General features: G+C 35.9%; 4 protein-coding genes across 4 annotated transcripts; 2 read left to right on the forward strand and 2 right to left on the reverse strand.

The window, feature by feature from the left end:
• Window positions 1-1975: 1975 nt before the first annotated feature.
• LOC125817837 (uncharacterized) lies at window positions 1976-4938 on the forward strand. Its single transcript, XM_049497349.1, has 2 exons — window positions 1976-2093; window positions 3215-4938. The coding sequence occupies exon 2, from the start codon at window positions 3217-3219 to the stop codon at window positions 4750-4752; it is 1536 nt and encodes a 511-aa protein (XP_049353306.1). The 5' UTR covers window positions 1976-2093; window positions 3215-3216; the 3' UTR covers window positions 4753-4938.
• Window positions 4939-6027: 1089 nt separating this feature from the next.
• Window positions 6028-8661, reverse strand: LOC125817851 (uncharacterized). Its single transcript, XM_049497359.1, has 11 exons — window positions 8588-8661; window positions 7895-8030; window positions 7733-7802; window positions 7508-7638; window positions 7376-7432; window positions 7128-7310; window positions 6937-7029; window positions 6679-6764; window positions 6517-6583; window positions 6362-6428; window positions 6028-6281 (listed from the first exon to the last, which is right to left on the reverse strand). The coding sequence occupies exons 1-11, from the start codon at window positions 8659-8661 to the stop codon at window positions 6028-6030; spliced, it is 1218 nt and encodes a 405-aa protein (XP_049353316.1).
• A 32-nt stretch (window positions 8662-8693) lies between these two features.
• LOC125817840 (uncharacterized) lies at window positions 8694-10516 on the reverse strand. The gene is made up of 6 exons (XM_049497351.1): window positions 9965-10516; window positions 9619-9822; window positions 9391-9495; window positions 9234-9299; window positions 8985-9149; window positions 8694-8878 (listed from the first exon to the last, which is right to left on the reverse strand). The coding sequence occupies exons 1-6, from the start codon at window positions 10493-10495 to the stop codon at window positions 8795-8797; spliced, it is 1155 nt and encodes a 384-aa protein (XP_049353308.1). The 5' UTR covers window positions 10496-10516; the 3' UTR covers window positions 8694-8794.
• An 8012-nt stretch (window positions 10517-18528) lies between these two features.
• LOC125817836 (uncharacterized oxidoreductase At4g09670-like) lies at window positions 18529-21886 on the forward strand. The gene is made up of 2 exons (XM_049497348.1): window positions 18529-19099; window positions 21179-21886. Exons 1-2 carry the CDS (start codon window positions 18629-18631, stop codon window positions 21794-21796), a joined length of 1089 nt encoding a protein of 362 aa, XP_049353305.1. The 5' UTR covers window positions 18529-18628; the 3' UTR covers window positions 21797-21886.
• The last annotated feature ends 209 nt before the right edge of the window (window positions 21887-22095 follow it).

Here is a 22095-nt window from a genome sequence, read left to right on the forward strand (position 1 = left end):
TGAATTTTCCTAAGCAAAATCAACACAGGATTAGGGTTTTGAAATGATCGTTCCACTGCACCCACTGTTGTCGATACATTAAAAATTCAATCATCTTATGCTAGCTTTTCAATCAACTATGTTTCAATCTCAAATTCAACACGAAAAATAATAATTCAAACCCTCTTTTGAATTATTTCAATTTTTGTAATGTTCTAGAAAATTAATAAAAACATTAGAAATGACTAGAACCTAAGAAATTGAAAAATGTATTTCAATCACTTTCAATGCTTTGGTTTATTACTTGTCATTTCTCTTGAAATCTTGTTTGACCAAAATGGGCCTTGTCACATCATGTGTATTAATGGTCCAAACAAGTAGACAATACAGGATTTGACAATTCAGCAAGAGGGACATTTTAGTAAAACATCCAGACAAAATGGATTTTGTTTCTTTCCATACAATATGAAATATATGAAAAATGATCTTATAAAAGTTCTTATATTTTATCGATTTTTTATGTTATATTTTATCGATCTCCTATGACAGAGCCGTATAAATTAAAAGAACACTGTAATGAGTCATAAAATCGATCTTTCAGATTCTGACTCATTCAAATTCAAATTTTCATATTCTAAATTACAAACACCCGTTGTTTTAAAATTAGCCATTAGATACTCTGTCTAGTGGAATATCGATTTTTTTTTTATTTTTAAAACCATTATTTTATAGTTTTGATCATTAAAGTTGTGCCAATATATTTCCCAAGTTAGCAATGGTTTAGTATATTTGGGCTTTCTATACTCATTGGTCTCACCTAAGATGAGTTTGGGCTCTTAAATCCATCAAAGCCCTAAAAGAGAGAGCCCATTAAAAGTGGACTCCAAAGTCAGCCCACTTTAATAAACCCATTAGTTTCCAGACTAATTTACTCATACATCGAATACGACTTTTCGCAAAATTCTATATGTACCGATAAGATATGAAAATCTTTTTACTCACTTTAAGTTGAGTATCCGCTTTCCTCTTCTTTTTTTCCGCTACAATTGAGTCATTGGGTTTACGTAATAGCATAAAAATAAGTGCTTCGAATGATTACTATTTGACTCTATCTTGTTCTAAAAAAGTTGAGGTGTTTCAAATTGTTTGTTGACACGAACAAAATCAAGGAAAACCTTTGAAATTATTTCAATAATGTACCTTGGACATATAAGAGTTCCAAACAAAATCTTTTTAAGAAGAAAATCTTTTGTCGATAGCTTGTTCCAGTCTCCTTATGAAACTTCCGTTATTGTTTTAGCCATACACTCTAGCAATTTACATGGCATTTCATAAGTCATAAATTGTTCAATCTTACCAACAAAATATTAGTCCGTCACTTGACGTTTGTGATAACTGACAAAATCTTAAATCGTGATTCTATTATTTGCGACTAAATAAATCTTTGAAGTTGACACAAACTTTTGATTAAAAATGAAAAAATACTTATCATCCCGATCTCTTGTGTTTCAAGTCATATAACTTGAGATGCAACCAAATGCAGACCAAGCAAATTACGTACGGCCCAAGCCATTGACAACTCATTGGAAATTTAGATGCAATGATCTCGAAAATAGATGATCTTAAACTTTTCAGAAACAGTTTTTTTACCTCCACGAGGTAATGGTAAGATCTACGTACAATCTATCCTCCCAGACCTAATTTATGGGATTTTACTGAATAAGTTATTGTTGTTGAACTTTTAATCCCCACATACCTTATAGATACATAAATTTTCAAGATTAAAAGTCAAAATTTATCAAACTTAAAATTTAACCATGAAAGCAAAACGAGTCAAAAGTTCAATACCGTCCACGTGGAGGGCTATTTTCGTAAATCACCCCAACACAACAAAAGGATATAATAGTAAGCCGTGACGTCCACGGTATTTTCCTAAAGTCGGTTAGGTTCATTTATTTATTTAATATTATAAAACTTATATAAGGTCCAAAATAAACAACAAATTCCACAAAATAAATAATTCTCATATATATATTTTAAATTAAATATTTTTTCTCCTCTTTCCTTGATCAACAAAACTCCAATTCTTGATCAACCAAAACTCCAAACATCAGGTAATATTAATCTTATAGTAATTTATTTGTGATGTTCAATTTCTTAATTATTCATTTGATTCTTGGAAGAAAAGGGTGTCTTTGTTTCTGTTTCAATTTTAAAATCTTAGATTTGTTAAAAGGATTATGAGATGTTCTTGGTGGATAATCAATTTTTATTTGATTATTACTGTTAATTGGATATCAATCTCTTAACTGTTTTTTGTTAAAAGTAAGTTTTTACTTACATTGAAATGACATTTGTATTACTCTCCTCTGTTTATTTTATGTGTCCTAGTTTGATTTGATATGAAATTTATGTTTTTGTGTTTAATTTTATACGAAATTTAAGAAAATAAGGGAGATTTTTGAGTTTTGGCCCATCTTTAGTGGACAGAGTTACCTGGTACCTATTGTCGGTGATAGGTATCTCATTGAATTAGTCGAGGTGCCTCGAAGATGGTTGTCTAAAAATAATAATAATTGAGTTTTTGTGAGCGTAGTTATGATATGTGAGTTTTTTTTTCCTTTTTTTTTAAAAAATAATTAAAGAGTTAATATATGTAAGTGATGCTCTTTTTTAAACAGACTAAGAAGGAAAATAAGATGCGTAAATTGAAAATAGAGAGGGTAAATGATGGTAAAAAGATTGTTAATTAGAACAGAGGGATTAGTTGCTATTTTGAAGAAATTCTTCAGTTTCATTTTGTTTCATGTTTAATACAAACAAAAGGGTAACTGGAAATGAGAATTAATATGTTATAGAAATTATCTTGATGCTAGTCATGACATATGATCGTGACCTTGATATGGACTTGGAATCGCTAACTAGGATGAATAGGCTAACTGTGAATATGATGTCGGAAATAGACCGATTTTAAATAATTCAAAATGGATATCTATGTCCATTTCCCCAAGTCTTGGTCGACAGAGTAATTCAGTGTACTGCTTGGAGGTAGAAGGTACCGTGTAATATTAGTGCGTATATTAGTCGAGTTCTGCGCAAGCTGGACCAGACACTACAGTTTTCGGAACACAAATGAAAGTCTATGTAGCTTATTGCTTCTAATAATCTGCTATGGAAAGCTATGTTTCATTTGTTGAGTTATTATTTATGCAAATCTTGTTCGTTTTCGCGGTAGGTATGGCAGAAGTATTGGGAATGTTTACAGTACAACAAACCATAGGAAATGTGTTATGCTGCAAATGCGGAATCTCGATGCAGCCAAATGCTGCACATATGTGTGCTAAATGCTTGCGATCCGAAGTTGATATAACAGAAGACCTACAGAAACATGTAGTGATTGTTCACTGCCCTGAATGTGATGGCTATTTGCAGCCTCCAAGGAGTTGGATCAAAGCACAGCTCGAATCGAAGGAGTTACTCACTTTTTGTATCAAGAAGTTGAAGAATTTGAATAAAGTTAAGTTGGTGAATGCCGAGTTTATTTGGACTGAGCCTCATTCGAAAAGGATCAAAATTAGGCTTAAAGTCCAAAAAGAGGTACTAAATGGAGCTGTTCTTGAACAGTCGTACATCGTCGAGTATGTTGTCCAAGATCAAATGTGTGATTCGTGTTCGAAGGTGCAAGTTAATCCTGATCAATGGGTGGCTGCGGTGCAACTTAGACAGCACGTGTCTCACCGAAGAACGTTCTTCTATTTGGAGCAGCTGATTATTAAGCACGATGCTGCTAATCGTGCTATAAAGATTCAACAGTTGGATCAGGGAATTGATTTCTTCTTTGGTCATAGAAGTCATGCTTTGAAGTTTGTGGATTTTGTCAGTAGGGTGGTACTTGTTAGGACCCGAAACGCCAAGCAACTCGCGTCTCATGATCATAAGAGCAATATCGTCAATTATAAGTACACATTCTCTGTAGAAATCAGCCCGGTTTGTCGTGAGGATCTGATATGTCTCCCTCCAAAGGTGGCAGCTAGTTTAGGAAATATCGGTCCTCTAGTGATCTGCACGAAAGTAAGCAACAGTATCGCTCTACTAGATCCGTTTACGCTGAGGCATTGTTTCTTAGATGCTGATCAGTACTGGAGGGCATCATTTAAGCCTTTACTATCTAGTAGACAGCTTGTCGAGTATGTGGTTTTAGACGTTGATGTGGTTTCTGAAGAAGTTAATATTGGAGGCTCGAAGTATGTTTTAGCTGATATCCAAGTTGCTCGTGTTTCTGATTTCGGGAAAAATGACACAATATTCTCCGTAAGAACGCATCTAGGTCATCTTCTAGATGCTGGAGACTATGCCCTCGGTTATGATTTATATCGAGCCAATAGTAATGATTTTGAGCTTGAAAAATACAAAGGTCTTGTCCTTCCAGAGGTGATATTGATTAAGAAAAGCTATGAGGAGAAACGCCAAAAGAAACGTGGGAAGCCTCGGTCTTGGAAGCTTAAGTCACTCAATATGGAAGTCGATAACTCTGGTAAGGGAAGAGATCAAGAACAAAAAATGAACTCGGAGTATGAACATTTCTTGAGAGATTTAGAGGAGAATCCTGATCTGAGGTTCAACATATCATTGTATCGTGATAAAGAATATCAACAATCAGAAACTACTTCTGTTGCTGATGGAGAAGATGTTCCTTCTATTCCTTTGGAGGAGTTACTTGCTGATATTGATTTGAACGATATTGATGTTGAAGAAGATGACATAAGGGAGTGAACTGAAGACTCGTGAATTGGAACCGGAACTTGATGTTGTGCAAGTTAGTAGCTTCATAAATTTTGTGTCTAGTATTAGTAGAATGAATTTGTTGCACCTGAGCCTAGGGTTCGGAACCAGCCTCTCTACCTCCGCGAGGTAGTGGTAAGGTCTTCGTTCTGGGTATGTTGTTGTTGTATTAAAAGAACAAATTTTTGTTATTTCAATATAATGATGTTTTGATGTCTATTTTTATCTTACGCCATATATTCCTTCCCTTCTGAACTAGTATTTGTGTTTGTCATGGAGCTTCACTTCCTCTAAATGCTTGTTTTATTTAGAGTTTGCTTCATATGATTTAGCTGTATTATGTGATCAAATTATGGTTATTCAGATTTTATAGACCAAAAGGTAATGTTCAATTAGCACACTTCGACGGAGTACAAACAAGCTAACAAGCTAGCAACGAAGGACACAATCTCTGCGCTAAATCATATTTGGGGAGAGATGTAACAGGTAACATTCTATCTATGTTTAGATCTTATTTTCATAAAATCTGGCTAGTAACTTCCTTTCATACACAAAAATCTCCTTTACAATCAGATACTACTTCATCCTTTGTGTACATTCACACTCTTTACAGTAATCTTTCTCACTCTACAAGTATGAGTCTGCTATTTTTCCTGTTTGCTATTTCCGTTCTGTACACGTATCTATCTACTCAAAGAATGCATAAACAGTTTATAAGGTGGACAAGACGGTGCGCAACAAGTTTTGATGTGGTAAAGGTAATGTTTCAAATGTTTTGGACAAGACAGGAGGCTGCAGTTCCCTTTGAAATTTCTTCAATAGATTGATAATTCGCCCTTTAGTTTCTTCTGTGGCCAAGTTGTTTCCTGCCCATAAAACCTATAGGAAAAATGAAATAAAGACAAAAAGTTATGAAATGAAGGGAATCTTGGTGCATATATGGAACTGCAAATCAAGATTAAGGGTATAGAAAGGGAAAATTACCTCAGCGAAAATTGCTATGATCTTCGGTATATGCAATCCTTGAGGGCCAATAACTTTCTGCTCAAACCTGAAAGATCAAGGCACAGTGCAAGCAGTGCATAAGATATGTTGAAGTTTTGAGAATCATTGATTACTTAAATGTTATAGGCTACGGGGAATACTTACATCTCTATCATTGAGCAAAGTAGTTCATGACTGATTTTAGCCTCATCCAGATTACACCTTATTGGTAAGTGGCTAATCCAGAGCCGGATGAACTGAGACAAGAATGTTTATAATATGTCAGTTGATAAATGACAAGTTTATCAAACTACTGTCAAGAGAAGTCGTAGATTTGTGACGAGTGTTTGTTATGGGTTCTAGTGTATGAAGTTTTAGGAAGCAGTAGTAAGAGAGCACCTCATAGGTGTAGAAATCATCTGAGAGAAACTGGTTTAACTTCCCACAGGTATAAACAGCAGCCTCATAAGCCATGATGTTATCCTGGTATTTTGCATTAGGATGCTCCAATGCAGTTTTCAAACAACCGAATATTCCTGCAAACATTAAAAAGCCAAGTCAGTGCTGCTAGTGGAGAAAATAGATACCTTAAGCATATAATAATGCACAAAGCTACCTTCAGTATGAGGTTTAAGGAAATCTGCTCCGAATTCAGCACAAATACCAATTGCAATTGCTACGATCTGAAAAAAAAAAGGAACACGTCAGGTTTGAATGATATACGAGAGACTTAGTAGGGAAACAAATTGTAAAAGAAGGGGAAAATAGAACCTGTGGAACATCTGGATCCTTGTGATAGTAAACTTTAAGCAGGAGAGGTATCCACTCCTCATAGTACCTGATTTTTAAAATAATAATAAAAAATGACGTTCATCTAAGCCAATTGAGCTTACCATGATTAACAAGACATTGAAAATCGCATAAGAGACTTACCTGAATGCTTCTTCGCGGCACTGCTCAGCAACTTCACGGAAAAGGTGCACTACAATTCTTCTTTCTTCTGCTGTTCTATCATTACTCTGTACAGAAGTGCGTAGAAAAGTGAAAAGGAAATGTGTAAGGCCAAAGAAACCATAAAAATTCCCTGTAGAATTAGCAGTTTAATTCAATTTAGTCACTTTTGATGCTTCAGTAAGAGGTGTCATGAATTGAATTATACGTATAGTACATCATAAAGAGAGAGACACTTACCCACATAAGTGATACATAAGGCAAAAACTTGTCTAAAAGGGGCAAGAATGATGCCTTAAGTATTTTCACCATAGTTTCGAGGCAAATGCCAATCTGAATTCAGGAAAAAAAAGAAGAAACCGACGAAGGTAAGTCTAAGATCCTGTTAAGTAATATATATATTAGAGGCTCCGTTGAGATAAAACACTAACGTTTCTACATATAGTTAAGTGTTGTTGAGCTGCCTCCTTAAGTAGTTTCTGCTCCCTTGAATCTGTGTGTTCTTTAGCTCTTTTCTCTCTTTCTGTTTTGCGGTATGAGCAAGTTAAGAGAGCCTTTGATATGCCTTCAACAAATTTTTCAGCTTGATGTTTACTTAGATGTGAACCCGGAATCTGTGAGTAAGTACTTGTTAGTGCACAGACAAATAAGCTATACAGAAGACAAAAGAGTTAATGACCTGAATGCTTTCGTTGAATGCCTCCAATAGTCTTGCTTGAACTTGTACCTTTGACTCCTAAAGGGAAAGCAGAACCTCCTTAGGATCGTATCAATATTGATTAAACTTTTGTTGCAATACTAGGTTATTTACCTTCTTTAACGCGTCAAGCAAAGATGGGATGATAGTGTTAGATAGCTTTTGAACTGGGGCCTTGCCACAACCTGTTACAGGAAGCCCTTTCTTCATAGCACAAGAAGCTGAATTTAACAGTAACGGCATTGCTACAAAAGGAATAAATGCAATTCAGAAAACAATCAGATTTGGTTTATAATATGGAAACAAATGATTAGAAGAAGACTCTTGTAGAAAATTTACCAGAAATGGCAGTCATTCTTACTTCTTCGCTGAATTCGAAGGTAAGATTCGGAACTAAAGCACTAACAACCTGCATAAACGATAAGTTAGGTAAAAATCTGCATGCTCCTTTGTAAGCCTTGTAAAAGAGATTAGCTGTGACCTGTAATTTTCTAGACAGACCTCATTAACCCATAAATGCAGCCGTCCCTTTAACTCAGCTGCAAAGCAGCATAGCATATGACAGGCCAAGGCCTTCTCTTCCAGAAGTGCACTTCTTATCCGGATCTTTTTATTCCCAGCGGTGACTTTAATCATGCTACAGAAGATACTTATGTCAGCTGAAGACATCCTCAATAAATTTTTTTCCAATAAGTTGCTTATTTCACTTTTTTCCTGCAACCAACTTCAGGTTACAATTCCCGTGTGTAATCCCACTTGTGGGATCTAAGGATGGTAGTGTGTGCACAAACCTTACCCCTACCTTTGAAGGTAGAGAGGTTGTTTCCAATAGACTGCATTTCAGGTTAGTAATGGAAATTTATCTCATCAAACAGTGCTATTTAAGTGCAGTGACTAATAACCTCATAAAACATCGGTGAAACCTCAAGTGCCTGGAAAGACCAGATGTTTTCCTTTGACTACGCGATGTTGTCTCTAAATAAACAGGCAGATATGCAGAAGTCACTTAACGGATTCACTTTCTTTACATTCTGATTCAACATAGTAGTTTCACATGGTATAGCATGTAATACATGGTGAAATGAAATTCAAAAATACGAAAACTCACAACCATCTACATCTTTACATAGTACTAATACCTACACCCATCCATATAAATTAAATTTCGTACAAGTTGTTATAGGAAGATCCAACCTTTCATCATCAGAATCATCTGTATCTGAACTATTGGAAACACTTAGCTGAGCAGAATTTAGCACAATGGGCATGGCAAGACTTAGATAAGGAAGGAAATCTTCCCCCAAGCATTTACATAGTCTACCGTATGCCTGTCATAGAATCAAGTGTAAATTAGCCAAAAACTGAAAAGAAAATGGAAGTTGCACAACATTCTAAGTTGTATCAACATACCAGTAATGAAAATTTCCTCATTGGATCTTCTATCTCTGTTTGAGTTTCTTGCAGTGAAATGAGTACTGCAGTGACCTAAAATGGAACATCACATAAGGTAAATGCATTTTCAGATATATTGATAGTGTCACATTTATATAATGCCTGCTAAGTGCTATGAAAAGATATAAATTGTTTTCACCTTTTCAACATAACCATGGATTGCTTGATTTCCAAAAGCCATTGTAACCCTGGTAATGCATTCCATGGATTTGGCAAGTAGCGTGCGACTTGTATCTTTAGTAGCAGTTTCCAAGATAACTTTCAGATAAGGCATTATAGAATCATATATGTAAGCAGAGTCTTCCTGCAGTATCCCAGGAAAATGAAGTTTAGAACACCAGAGATTTAAACAAAAGAAGTTCTTTTTGAAACGCTGAAAGCGAAGTACCTGCAATGAACTAGCTAAATAGGCTAAAGTTTCAAGAGCTGCTTCTTTCCTCATTGTCATTCCTCTCTAGAATATGCAGCAAGTTAAAAGCTTATGTCATTTACTCTTATACACGTGGACGAATGAGTGTGTTGTAGATTGGTAAAGGTGACATTACCTGTAGAAACCCGACTAATTTACTCACTATTTTGTGCAGGTAAGGTTTCAAGTCATCTGCACGGCAATTGTGACTGAACAACCATATCACTGAAGCTGCACGTGTCTATACACAAGAGAGAATATCAGTCGTCAACTATATGTGCTTGCAGTGGACAAGTTTTGATATGTCAAGAGTTCAGATGCTCAAAAGCTATCTACTGCAAAGGTCAAATGTCATAAACAGTACCTGCAACCTGGGATTATGAAAATCATCCAATACTTCTATGAAAGCTGGAAGGAGCTGCCAAAGATATTCCTCTTGAAAACGCGGGCTCAGATAGGTTGATAGCTGACCAATTGTACGAATTGTGGCCCAACGTACTCGAGGGTGGCTATCATACATTAGATTCACAATAGACTGTCCAAATTTCACCATCTCCACTAACAATGCCTGGGAATTTCCAAACCAGAAATCAAACTCAAAAAACATATTTCAGTTGCCAAAAGTAATCCTAGAACTTAAGATGTACGTACGTAGACCTTACCCCTACCTTAGGAGTAAGGTAGAGAGGTTGATTCCGAGTGAGTCCTACCTTTGAGCATCCTTCTGATATCAGTCCAATAGCAGTAATGGCAGCATGACGAATTCTCCAATCTTCTTCATCCAAAAACTTGAACAAGCACGCAGGGCAATTAGGCAGAATTGCATCTCCCCCTAATGCAATTGCTAACCTCTCTAGACTCTCCATACCATAACTGCACATACTCAACTCCCCTTCATTTTTATCATCACTAATTGCATTTCTCCAACGAGGGTCATCTTCAATATGCACCAACATCTTAATCAACACATTAAGCAACTTAGTTACTTCTTCTTTTGGTACAATCTCTATCATCCCACACCCAATCTCCCTATTCTCAGCTACAGTAACAACAAACTCTATAGCAAGGTGCCTTGACTTTTCCCCTAACTTCAAACACTCAGCTAACTTCACCATCGACTCAAACACGACACCAATATTACCTTCAAAAAACGCGGTCTCTACACCAGCTAAAACAATCAAATCCTCAAGAACACTACACACAAGAACCTCCTCATCGGAACATGCCATTATCAAAGTCATTAGAACATGCCCTAAAAGACCATAAAACTTGCAATAACTGGCGGGGTTTGACAAATACAAAATCAATTTCACAGAAGCCCTAGCTGCAAGAACCCCAGATCGATGTTCTTCCGTTATAGTAGGCATAAGATCTGTAAACCCCTCAATCAAACAATCAACAAATGGTACAAAAATCTCAGGACATTTCGGTATCAATTCATCCCATAAAAGCAAAACACCCAAATTTCTGTTCGAATCCGAACCCAAATTCTCAATCATAAAGAAAAACAAATAACTCCATTCATATTTAGGGAAAAGCAAACCCGCTATACTCGATACACAAGAACAACAAACCTCTAGTGTTTCATAATCGCTTTCACGCCGAACTTTGTAATACAACTTAACCATCAAATCATTTTGCGTAGTTGATGAAAGTTTGGGCCAAAAGGGTAGTAAAATATCGGTTAAAAGCTTGTAACAGAAAATGCCCGTACGCGATGATGGCTGGCTACGTTGAATTGTTTCGAAAAGTTTCTCAATCAAAGAATTTGGGTAGTTCTTTTTGGTGTAATCGATGAGAGCTTTTGCTGGTTTACGAAGATCATCGTCATCGCTGTTGAGCTGGCTTAGTAGTTTGACGAGCGGGTACGATTCGGGTCCGAAGAGAGCTTTTGCTGATTCGGGGTTGATCGCCATTGAAGCAGAGCTTGCCATTGAAACAGAGCTTGTAGAGAAAGAAGAAAGTTAGTTTTTCTTGTTACAGAGAAACTGTGGGTTCTGGCGGGTTTAAATAGAATTTGAATATTCCCATCAAAATTAGCTCATGAAATTGTAATTCGTCTAATATGTTGAAGTTCGGATTGATTATTGTCTCGTTTATTTGTTAGCTCATTTCATTTCAGCATAGTCAATCGAAAATTAGGTTGATATCTAGCACAAATTGATCAATGAGAATTTTTGTCAATTTTTTTTTATAAATTTGATAATACCGAAAACATCTGAACTTGACGCAAATTATTAATTTCGTTTCCGAATAATTATTGACAGTCTTAGAAACACCCTTCTACACACTCTCCGATCTGCCACATGACGTAACAAGTGATCTCAAACTTTGTAGGAGCACGAGACTTTTAATAAAAAATCAAAAGAAGTGTTGAAAACGCCTTTAAACTTGACGAGAATTTAGGGGTGTCTTTCACTCATGTTACAAGATTGGGAGTGTATTTAAGTTCAATTAGTTAAATAAGTGGGTGTTTTTAAGGCTGTCAATAGTTCAAAGATGAAAGTAATAATTCGCTTCAAATTTAAGGGTGTTTTCAATACTTCTATCTAACTATTGTAAAATAACAAATAGATTAAAATATTGCAGTAATAATTTTGCACAAACAAATTCTAGTGCACTTTACTGTCGTTGCCGGTGAGTAAGATCATTCTATCGTGGGAGAATATATTCCATTAACATTGAGTACTTGAGAAGATTAATTTCCTAAAGGTACACCGTGCATTTAGTGGGCTCAATATTTGTTTTTGTTTTGTTGTGGATTATAATTTCTTTTAGGGGATAAAGCACAAGTCCCCTAAACTATAACCTAAATCTCAGAGACACACTTCAACTAAACTAAGGTCTTATTATCCCCGAATTCATTTTTCTTGTAATTTTATACATTTTTTGACTTACGTGACATACTTCGTGACTCCACGTAGTTGAAGCGCGTGGGAGATGTTTGGATGCCACGTAAGCCAAAAAGGCAGCTTAGGAGGTAGAGAGGTTGTTTTCGAGGGAGTGTTTACCTTGAGCATCCTTCTGAAATCTTTCCAATTGCAGTAACGGCAGCATAACGAATTTTCCAATCTTGATCAAGCGCACAGGGCAATTAGGCACAATTACATTCCCCTAATGCAACTGCTAGCCTATCTAAACTCTCCATACCATAACTAAACACACTCAACTCCCCTTCATTTTTATCATCACTAATTGCATTTCCCCAACAAGTGTCATATTCAATATGCACCAACATAACAATCAACGCAATAAGATTAAACAATCAAATCCACAAGAAGACACTTGCAAGAAAGAATCAATCAACAATGAACCACACACAATTGCTATTAACAAAGTTAGAACCACATACAGTTGAGAGGTACTTGCAACAATGAACTGATCAACAATGCAGTACGATACCCTCAAAATATTAGGGTATCAAATTAGTAGTCTATACAAGAAAGTAAGAAACTAATAATCCACCAGAAATTATGTTTGTCCCTGCTTCAACACTGCAAGCTGTTACCTGAGGTGCCCACGAAAAATGTTTGGTCTTAGCAATTGCCATGTCAAGGGTCCGAAAACTGATCTCAGTTTTTGCTATTGCTGAATCAACGGATGTTTTGGCTGACTTAGGACAATAATTCCCAAAGCTTATCAGCAACAGTCTAATTGAAATAAAGACAGTTTTAAAGCACTTGTTTGAGTAAATAAAAAGGAAAACAATTCAAATAGACTCTAAGAGATGTTACCCATGTAGAGCAAACTTTATCTCTAGCATCAACAACTGCAAATGTAGGATCAACTTGGACAATAGAAGTAGAAGCAGCATCAGCAGCTGCAATTGTAGGATAAACTTGGCAGTAGAAGTAGAAGCTACATTGGCAGCTGTAGTTGTAAGATTAACAGTTGAACTTGTATCAGCAGTTATAGCTGCAGCCATGCCTGATGAGATGGTCACACACTTTAACATGGTATCAGAGCAGACAGAGATACGAATCTCAAAGAAATGTTCTCTTAAAAATTATATACAATTATATACTCTCAGAGGCGTATCTAGGATTTTGAGATGATGGGTGCACTGTTATAAAAAGGTTGATCTATGATATAAATTTGTTCAGTTCGACATTTAGAATTTTACTACTGAAAATCGTTACAATTTTAAAATTATAGGTCTAAAATTAATTCTTGTATATATATATACCAATTACCACTTAGAGAAGTGTTATCTAATTTTAGAAAGAAAAATAAAACATGATAAATATAAAATTCAAATTTCTAACCTAGCAGAGAGAGGTGCACCCAGTCATAATCACATTATGTGATACTTCAAGTGTGGGTTCACACATCTATATTTCAATATTTTTTTTAAAATATAACACTACTATATATGATTTCGGGAGGGGACCATGGGTTCACGTGAACTCGGTGACCCTCCTTAGATACGCCTCTGTATACTCTTGCCTTTTGCATCCATTATCCATATAAAATCACTCTGTAGAAAGTCTTGATTTATTAAGGAGATTTTAGAGTTTGAAAGGAATTAAGTTGCCACTGTTGTTTAATCCGATTTACTAAGATATAACTTTGCCAATTATTGTGAGAGATAATAAAATTTAAAGTATATTTCAGAAAGTTACAATCATTAAGAAAATATAATCTATAACAAAACAGAAATAAATATTGAAAAGAAGAAAATCGAACCCACTGAATACACAGTGTACCTTGAGGAAATTAATCTCCTCAAGTATTCGAGGTTAATGGAATATATCCTTCCAGAATAGAACGATCTGTGTATTAGTACCAATGTGTATTAGTACCAAAATCCACAGTAGCAGCAAACCACTCAACGATAGTAAAGTACACCAAAATTTGTTTGTGTAGAATAAGAAGTTTAGGAAATTCATTGTTAAAAAATGAGAGGAGACCCTCTATTTATAAACAACAAAGAGTAGTATGAACGGGTGTTTATTGTGCCTTATCAGAAAGGTCATAACCATTTAGAAAAATCACAACCATTCGGATCACGACTCTTAAGAAAAATCACACATGTGGACATTCCATTTCACAACCTCATGCCATCTTCTTCAATATTAATATCCCTCGGATCAATATCAGCAAGTAACTTCTCTAAAGGAATACAAGCAACATTTCTCCATCAGCAACAGAAATGGTTTTTGATCGTTGATATTCTTTATCACGGCTCGATGTGAATCATAACCGAGGGCATAGTCTCTAGAGTCTAGATGGAAGAATTGCTCAAGTCCATATTGTTAAATTAGGTCTTAGGCCTAACTCACACCCCAAAAGCTAGCTCAAAGGAAGGAGGATTGCCCAAGCCTTATAAGGAGTCCACCCATCCCATTAACCACCGATGTGGAACTTTTGTAAAACTAATGGTATGAGTGTCTTAGTTTATGCATGAACGCAACCGAATAGTAATTCACCATTCGCAAACCTATATTTCGGTATGACTCTCTTCTTGTATAGTAAACAAGACACTCCAAGAATCCTTATTATTCATTCTCTTATTTTATTTTCTAGGCAGATAAAAAAAGGGAGAGACATTACCTTGTTTAAATTTTTGCATAGTATTTTTACATCCCCTTGTTAATTTCACCTACAAAGTTGTACAATAAAATTGATATCTCTTAATTATTCAAAATGAATCAGTTTTAGTTTGTTTTACTCAAAAATACCTTTGTCATTATATTTGAATAAATGCAGAATTGTTGGAATAATAATTTAAAGTTAAGAGTAGGAAATATGAATCCTAAATTATTTTGGATTTGTTATTTGATATTTATTTCATTCATGTCTAGTTTATATGGAAATAAATTTTCTAGTCCTAATTAGTTTTGTTTATCACCATACTTATACGCCTATGAAAGGTGGTTCGTGGAGAAAAATTGATAAAGATCCTCGTGGTGTTTCCAATGCGGTGAGTCATACTACTTCTTTGGCATTCGTACACGAGGCATTTCATTGGACTGGTAGCTCAACAGACCGTAGATGATCACAAGTGGCAACTCTGTGGACCAGTTTTGAATATAAGGCAAGAGATTATTCTCTCGTTTCATTTAGTATTTCAAAAGAAGTGTATGGAGAGATACCGTTGCCGGAGAAAATATTATCCTTTGTGGGAACCATCTTTCTTGGTGTTTTAGTATTGGACGGAATGCTATGTGTTTATTCTGTTACTAAGCTTCAGGGGTTCGAAATTTGTAAGTTATGGGTATTGAAAGACTATGGTGTCAAGGAATCTTGGAGTGCCTTGTTTACCGCAGAAGATCCCTCAATTTGTAGAGTCATACCAAAATATAGGCTTGCGGATGGTGAATTGCTATTCTGTTGCTATCATGTTCCGAGTCGCGGGCATCTCTTTCGTACATCCAGTGGATCATTTGTGTCATATATGGCTGCAACCTGGCCTTCTGAACATAGTAGCTTTTACAGAAAGCTTGATCTCTCCAAAGTCATTAGTTTCTAATTATGTATGATTGGTGGTCCTCCGAAAACAACCTCTTTACCTCCACGAGGTAGAGGTAAGGTCTGCATAAGGTCTACCCTCCTCAAACTCCACTTGTGGAATTTCACGGGATATTATGTATGATCGATGCACTTTTCTTTTTCCAATAATTATGTTACAATCTTGTTTTCTTCTTTTGTTTTGTTTTAAGGTCCATCGAAAACCGTTGCTCTACTATTGTGTCCTGCTATATAACATGTCTCGAAAACTTTTATATATTTATTACCATCATTATTCTATAAACCCCTAACCCCAAGTTGGCTCCGCATAGACAGATAATGAATAGAGAAGATGTTGGTAAGTTTAATAGCCAAGAGAAAAGGAAGAAATTACGACCTTCACTTCAAATTTGCAAAGGTATATATGCCCCTTGTTTCTTTCTGCTGCTATTTTTTTTTGTTTTTTTTTCAATTTTGATTCAACGTTTATATAATATATTATCGAGGACACAAATTTAGATAGAAGTTTATGGTAGATTAGGGCAGAATGTTCGTAGGTAGGTTAGCTAATTATCGCCAACAGTTTTGGCAGTTTTTTGCCTTTTGATTTACTTGTTTTGATTATCACACTTACTGATACTAGTCCTTTTATGAATGTTTTTGTTGTTAGTTATCATGTTTTCTTCACTAAGCTACTCTAGAGGCTTCCCCAGACCCCATTTAAGGGATAACACTAATAGGCTCACGCTTCGACTTTGATCGAACACATTCCCTTGTAGTTTAAGACGACTTAGTGCTTAGGAGTTGAGAAAGAGAGAGGAGAGGACAGGGGAGAAAATCGGTTTTATGGATTTGAAACATGAGGAGGGAGGAGGGGACCTTAGGTTCACGTGAAGTCGCGATCAAATACCCCTCTAACCACTATTCTATTTGTAAATTAAATTTCAGGGAAGAGCGTATTGGGGTCGTCAAATAATAATACAGAACAGATGGATGTTGATCAGGTCAGTTTCTGATGGTATTGGTTAGGTTTAATTCAGATTCTATTGTTTATCTGATCACTCTTTCTTGTCCTATCTAGGCATTGACAGTTCACTTCGAAGAGGGAATAATTATGAACATCCTTAGCAGGTTATCTGTGCGATCTATTTATCAATACAAATGTGTTCCAAAATTCTGGAATACATTGATCTCCGATCCTTACTTTAAGATGAAACATTTCAACCATGCCAAAAACGACCAAACTTCCCAAAAATTTCTTATTTCCCATCTGTGCTCGAATGAACATAGATTTAACAGCTACTGTTGTCCTATATCTTCAGTTCAAATGGTTGAGGATGCACAAAAACTTGATCGCCCTTTAAGCTCTAAACCATTTTTTAGAGTCTGGTGTGGTTGCGATGGCTTGGTTGTTGTCTTAGTTTCTGGTATTGTGGTTGATAAACACCCCATACATTTGCTATGGAACCCTTCCATAAGAGAATCTTGGAGTGCATTGTGTACTATACAAGATCCCTCGTCATACCAAAATATAGGTTTGCGGATGGTGAATTACTACTCAGTTGTGTTCATGAACCAGGTTGTGGGATTGTATTGCGTACATCCACTGGACCATTTGCGTCATGGATGCAAGCCAGCATTGATCAGGACATAGTAGTTTTTACAGAAAGTTTGATCTCTCCGAAATCATTAGTTTCTAATGTATGATGGGTGGTCCTCCAAAAAAAAGTCTAGCTATTTACATCCACGAGGTAAAGGTAAGGTCTGTGTATGCTCTACCTACCTAGGCCCACTTGTGAGATTTCACTAAGTTGTTTCTTATGTATGATTGATGCACTTTTCTTTTTCCAATAAGTCTTAAAAGGATAGTGGCCAGGCATGTTTAAACTTTTTGATAGACTAATTAACAGTTTCTTTGATGTTAATTTTTTCGAATTCTTCTTTCCTTTTGTGCCAAGGTCCATCGGAAACAGTTTCTCTATCTTGTAAAAGTAGCTTATTATAATTAAATTATAATTTTGGTCTTTTTAGTATCAAGATTTTGACTCTTTTTAATATAAATTACATTGACTTTAAAAGGAGGGAAAATGGTCAAATATATCTCTGAGTTATTCAAAATGAATCCGTTTACCTATTGTTATTTTTTTGCTCAAATAGCAAAGTAGCTCAAAAATACCCTTTTTACCGACGATTACTCCAAAACAACGAAAACTAGTCCAATTTTGCACTTTGGACTATTCGAAACAAATATATATATATATATTACTCCTCTCTCCCAATTTATGTATTATAATCGAAATTTCGAGATTCAAACTTCTAAACTTTAATCGTGAATTCAAATATAATCTTTGATTGAGAATTCTAATATAAAATCTTTAAACTTTTTGAAATAAATTTGAAAAGAACGTAAAAAAATAAATTATAAATCACAATAATTAATAATGTAAAGTATTTAAAAGTTATATAAAGATATTCTACTTTAGAAAAACTTGATTGACTTTCAAAATTTTAACTGTGTCACATAAATTGAGACATATGTAACATAAAATAAAAATCAAAAAGAAGGTTTTTGAATTGGTAAATGAACCTTTTTTTTTTGTTTCCTATTCGATGCCCGTTGTCCGCAATAGAGTTTGACTAATTCAAATTAGTTATTCGGGGAAGCGCCCCTACTTAAGATTTTTTCATAGCCGGGGTTCAAAATTGAGACCTTGGTTTAAGAGACCGATTAATCCAAATTCATCATTCCAGAGATGCGTTTCTACCAAAGATTTTTTCATAGTCAAGTTTGAAATCGAGAGCTCTGGTTAAGAAAGGAGTGGTGCAAGGTTTGTGGCTATACCTTATGCCACCTAATATTTTCTCACCTCTATCCATCTCCACTATAATCAAGATTCATCAAAAAAAAAAAAAGAACATCAAAAATGTCAAATGATGAAACTCCAATTCGTTTTGGCATCATAGGATGTGCAGAAATTGCAAGAAAAATCTCAAGAGCAATTAATTTATCCCCAAATTCTACTCTTTATGCCCTAGCAAGTCGTTCAATTGAAAAAGCTCACAACTTTGCAATCAAGAACAATTTATTTTCTGATTCTTTGAAGATTTATGGAAATTACAGTGAAATTCTTGATGACCCTTTTGTTGATGCTGTGTATATGCCATTACCCACTACTTTTCATCTTCATTGGGCCATTTTAGCTGCTGAAAAGAAGAAACATTTGTTGTTGGAAAAACCTACTGCTTTGAATGTTGAAGAGTTGGATAAGATTCTTGATGCTTGTGACAAAAATGGGGTTCAGTTTATGGATGCTAGTATGTGGTATCATCATCCAAGAACTGGGAAAATGAAGGAGATGATTGTTGATTCTAAGCTATTTGGACAAGTTAAAGCTGTAAGTTTTAGAGGGTGCTTTTTTTAATGGCATATCTAGACACCTCAACTTGGTCTCGAACACTCCAACTTGTTCCTTATGGTGTCTCGTGGATATCTGATGCTGACGTGACACATAAAGTTGGAGTGTTGAACTGATGTAGTGGAGATGAGTTGAGGTGTTTAGATGTGGACTCTCTCATAGTTGGATTGTTTAGTTACTTGGTCTCAACTAGCAAATTAAACACTCGACTCGTCCTTACGGTCAGAGGCGAATCTAGGATTTTTCGAACATGGGTGCACTAAGTAGAATGTATTGAAGTGAGAATTGATCCTTCATCCTCAAGGTCAAAAGCTCAACATTAAACCATGTGGACCATTTAGACTTCTTGTAGTACGGGTGCAAGAATATAATATTATACAAAATCTTAAAAAATATACATATAAAATATCTAGTTTTACGAAAAGACCACGGGTGCGGATGCCCTTTTTTTTGGCTCTAGATTCACCACTGCTTACGGTGTCTCGTGGACACCCCCCAACACTGGCTTGACACATTAAGTTGGAGTGTTCAATTGATGCAATGGAGACGAGTTGAGGTGTCTAAGGTGTGGAGTCTCAAAGTTGGAGTCTTTAGTTGCTAGTTGAGGTTAAGTTTGAATGATCCTTTTTTAATTATAGTACAATGTTATAATTTATTATTCAGATATATCTTAGTTTTAACTCTGTTATACTTCAGGATAATTTATGTCCATACTGTTAGGAATTTGTTCCGTATTTGAGGTATTTGGCATTGCCCTCGAGCATTGTTCTAGTGGTAAGAGGTCAGCTTGTATCGATAGCAAGTTGTCTCGTATTTGGGATATTTGGACCCTGAGCTTTGGTGTAGTGGTAAGAGCTCAGCTTGTGCAGTTAGCAAATTGTCTCGTATTTGGGGTATTTGGACCCCGAACTTTGGTGTGCTGGTAACTAGTAAATGCTCAGCTTGTACGGTTAGCAATTGTCTTGTATTCGTTGTAGCAAAATGTCTTGTATTTGGGGGGTATATGGGCCCCGAGCTATGATCTAAGAGCTCACAGCCTGTAATGTGTGGGTTACGTGCATGTCACAAGTTCAAACCTTGATATAGACAAAAGCCTAGTGTTTAAGTAGAGAATGGTAGAGGGGCGGGCAGATTATCCATCGTATTTCAACCTATACTCCATTGGACCTCAGGGGTTTCTCTGTTATCAAAAGAATTTGTTTCATATTTGAGCTTTAGTGTTGATTGGGTGGACCGCACATGTAATGAAGGGTAAATTGACTAAATTTGGTATATTAGAGCATTATTGACCATTTCCGTTTGTTGATCTCATCTTTTGTGATTCTTTGATGTTCTAAAGGACTGATGTTGTGCACAGTAAAAGGGAAAATAATTTAGTCTGGTTTAGCATGAGTTATCAGGAAAACTTATTAGTATTTGAAGATCTCCTTCGTACTTAAAGTCTTTAGAGGTTTTGTACATCTATTGGAGAAGATTTGAATCAACGTTATGGTCCATGTTTGTATTAGTATACCACAGTGGCTTAAAGTTCCTAATTATGGTTACATTGTAGACAAACATTTAACCATGCCTGGACAATAGGACATGACCAAATTGCGGAATACAAAAGCCCCTATTATTAATTTATGGAGACTACTTCCAGTTAGAACTTGACGGCCAGGGGGCTTGCTTATAGAAAAAAGATAGGCCGATCAAAGAAAAACAATGTGCAACTGGCTCTCCACTCCTAGTCACTAGGAAGTGCTATTCTGTCCTCCGGGTGACCGAACTCCACCAATAGGTTCTTTCTCTCAGGTAATTTACGCCAAAAGGTGAACCTTAGTGATTTGTACTAACGGAAAAGTTTGCTAACTGTAAGGCAATAGAATCAGCCGATAGGCACAGGCAAGGCGAATCACTTAGATAAGCCACCATCTTATTCTAGAATTCACCAATTAAGGGGTCAGTGGCAATTATGAATATTTTGATTTATGCATTTTGATATGTTTAGATTTTGTTCCAAAAATGTTGCTGATGATTGTCTAACTAACCTATACAAGTGCTCTTTTCTTTGGTAAGATCCACAGCTCATCATCATATGCACCAGGCCAGGAATTTCTTGAAAATAACATCAGAGTAAAACCAGATTTGGATGCCCTCGGGGCACTGGGAGATGCGGGCTGGTACTGCATTGGCGCAATATTGTGGGCTATGAACCAAACTTTGCCAACAACTGTGACTGCACTGCCTAATGTTGCAAGAAACTCAGCTGGAGTTATCTTGACATGTAGTGCCTCCTTGTATTGGGAAAAAGAGGAAACTGTTGCTACATTTTACTGCTCTTTCATTGCACACGAGACAATGGACTTGCGAGTTTATGGCTCTAATGGGACATGTTATCTCTACGACTTCATTCTCCCGTTTGGAGAGGACTCTGCTTCGTTCAATTTCACATCTGGTGCTAAGTTTGTGGATCTTTATAACGGATGGAACGTGAAACCTGAGGTAGTTGAAGTAACTTCTCAGTTACCACAAGAGGGTTATATGATTCAAGAATTTGCTAGCCTGGTTAAGGCCATTAAATTTTCGAGAAGCAAACCTGAGAGCAAATGGCCTCATACTAGCAGAATCACTCAGCTCGTGCTCGATGCTGTGAACAAATCTATAGACACCGGTTTCCAGCCAGTTCATATGTAAATGCTAATGCTCATTTATGACTCTTTAGTTAACGTTAAGAAAAAAACTTATCGAAAAAACAGCATATTATATACCATGTGTAAGAGAGTTGTATGGACCTTTGCCTTGATCAAGATGATTTCTTGAGCTTGTAAATCATCAAATGACTTCTTAGTTCCTTTTCTTTTATCATCTGCTATCACAGGTATGCAAATTAAGCACAGATCGTGTAAAAATTCTTTACGGCGTTGATGAAAATAATTTGAATTATCTATATAGATACTTTAACTCCTGGGATTTTAATAGTAAAGTACTTTAAC

Source organism: Solanum verrucosum, unplaced genomic scaffold (genome assembly GCF_900185275.1).
Source record: "Solanum verrucosum unplaced genomic scaffold, falcon-dt-bn FXZP01000254.1, whole genome shotgun sequence".
Lineage (NCBI taxonomy): Eukaryota > Viridiplantae > Streptophyta > Magnoliopsida > Solanales > Solanaceae > Solanum > Solanum verrucosum.

Excerpts from the sequence above, each read along its gene's own strand:
- LOC125817837 (XM_049497349.1), top strand. The coding sequence starts at position 3,217 with ATGGCAGAAGTATTGGGAATGTTTACAGTACAACAAACCATAGGAAAT.
- LOC125817851 (XM_049497359.1), bottom strand. The coding sequence starts at position 8,661 with ATGCCCATTGTGCTAAATTCTGCTCAGCTAAGTGTTTCCAATAGTTCA. Across the intron at positions 8,031-8,587 it reads GATGATTCTGATGATGAAAG|CATGATTAAAGTCACCGCTG; the intron begins GTTGGATCTTCC and ends TATCTTCTGTAG. Across the intron at positions 7,639-7,732 it reads AAGAATGACTGCCATTTCTG|CAATGCCGTTACTGTTAAAT; the intron begins GTAAATTTTCTA and ends TTCCTTTTGTAG.
- LOC125817840 (XM_049497351.1), bottom strand. The coding sequence starts at position 10,495 with ATGACTTTGATAATGGCATGTTCCGATGAGGAGGTTCTTGTGTGTAGT. Across the intron at positions 9,496-9,618 it reads TTCATAATCCCAGGTTGCAG|ACACGTGCAGCTTCAGTGAT; the intron begins GTACTGTTTATG and ends TCTTGTGTATAG. Across the intron at positions 9,150-9,233 it reads ATTTAGCTAGTTCATTGCAG|GAAGACTCTGCTTACATATA; the intron begins GTACTTCGCTTT and ends GGGATACTGCAG.
- LOC125817836 (XM_049497348.1), top strand. The coding sequence starts at position 18,629 with ATGTCAAATGATGAAACTCCAATTCGTTTTGGCATCATAGGATGTGCA. Across the intron at positions 19,100-21,178 it reads TATTTGGACAAGTTAAAGCT|ATCCACAGCTCATCATCATA; the intron begins GTAAGTTTTAGA and ends TTCTTTGGTAAG.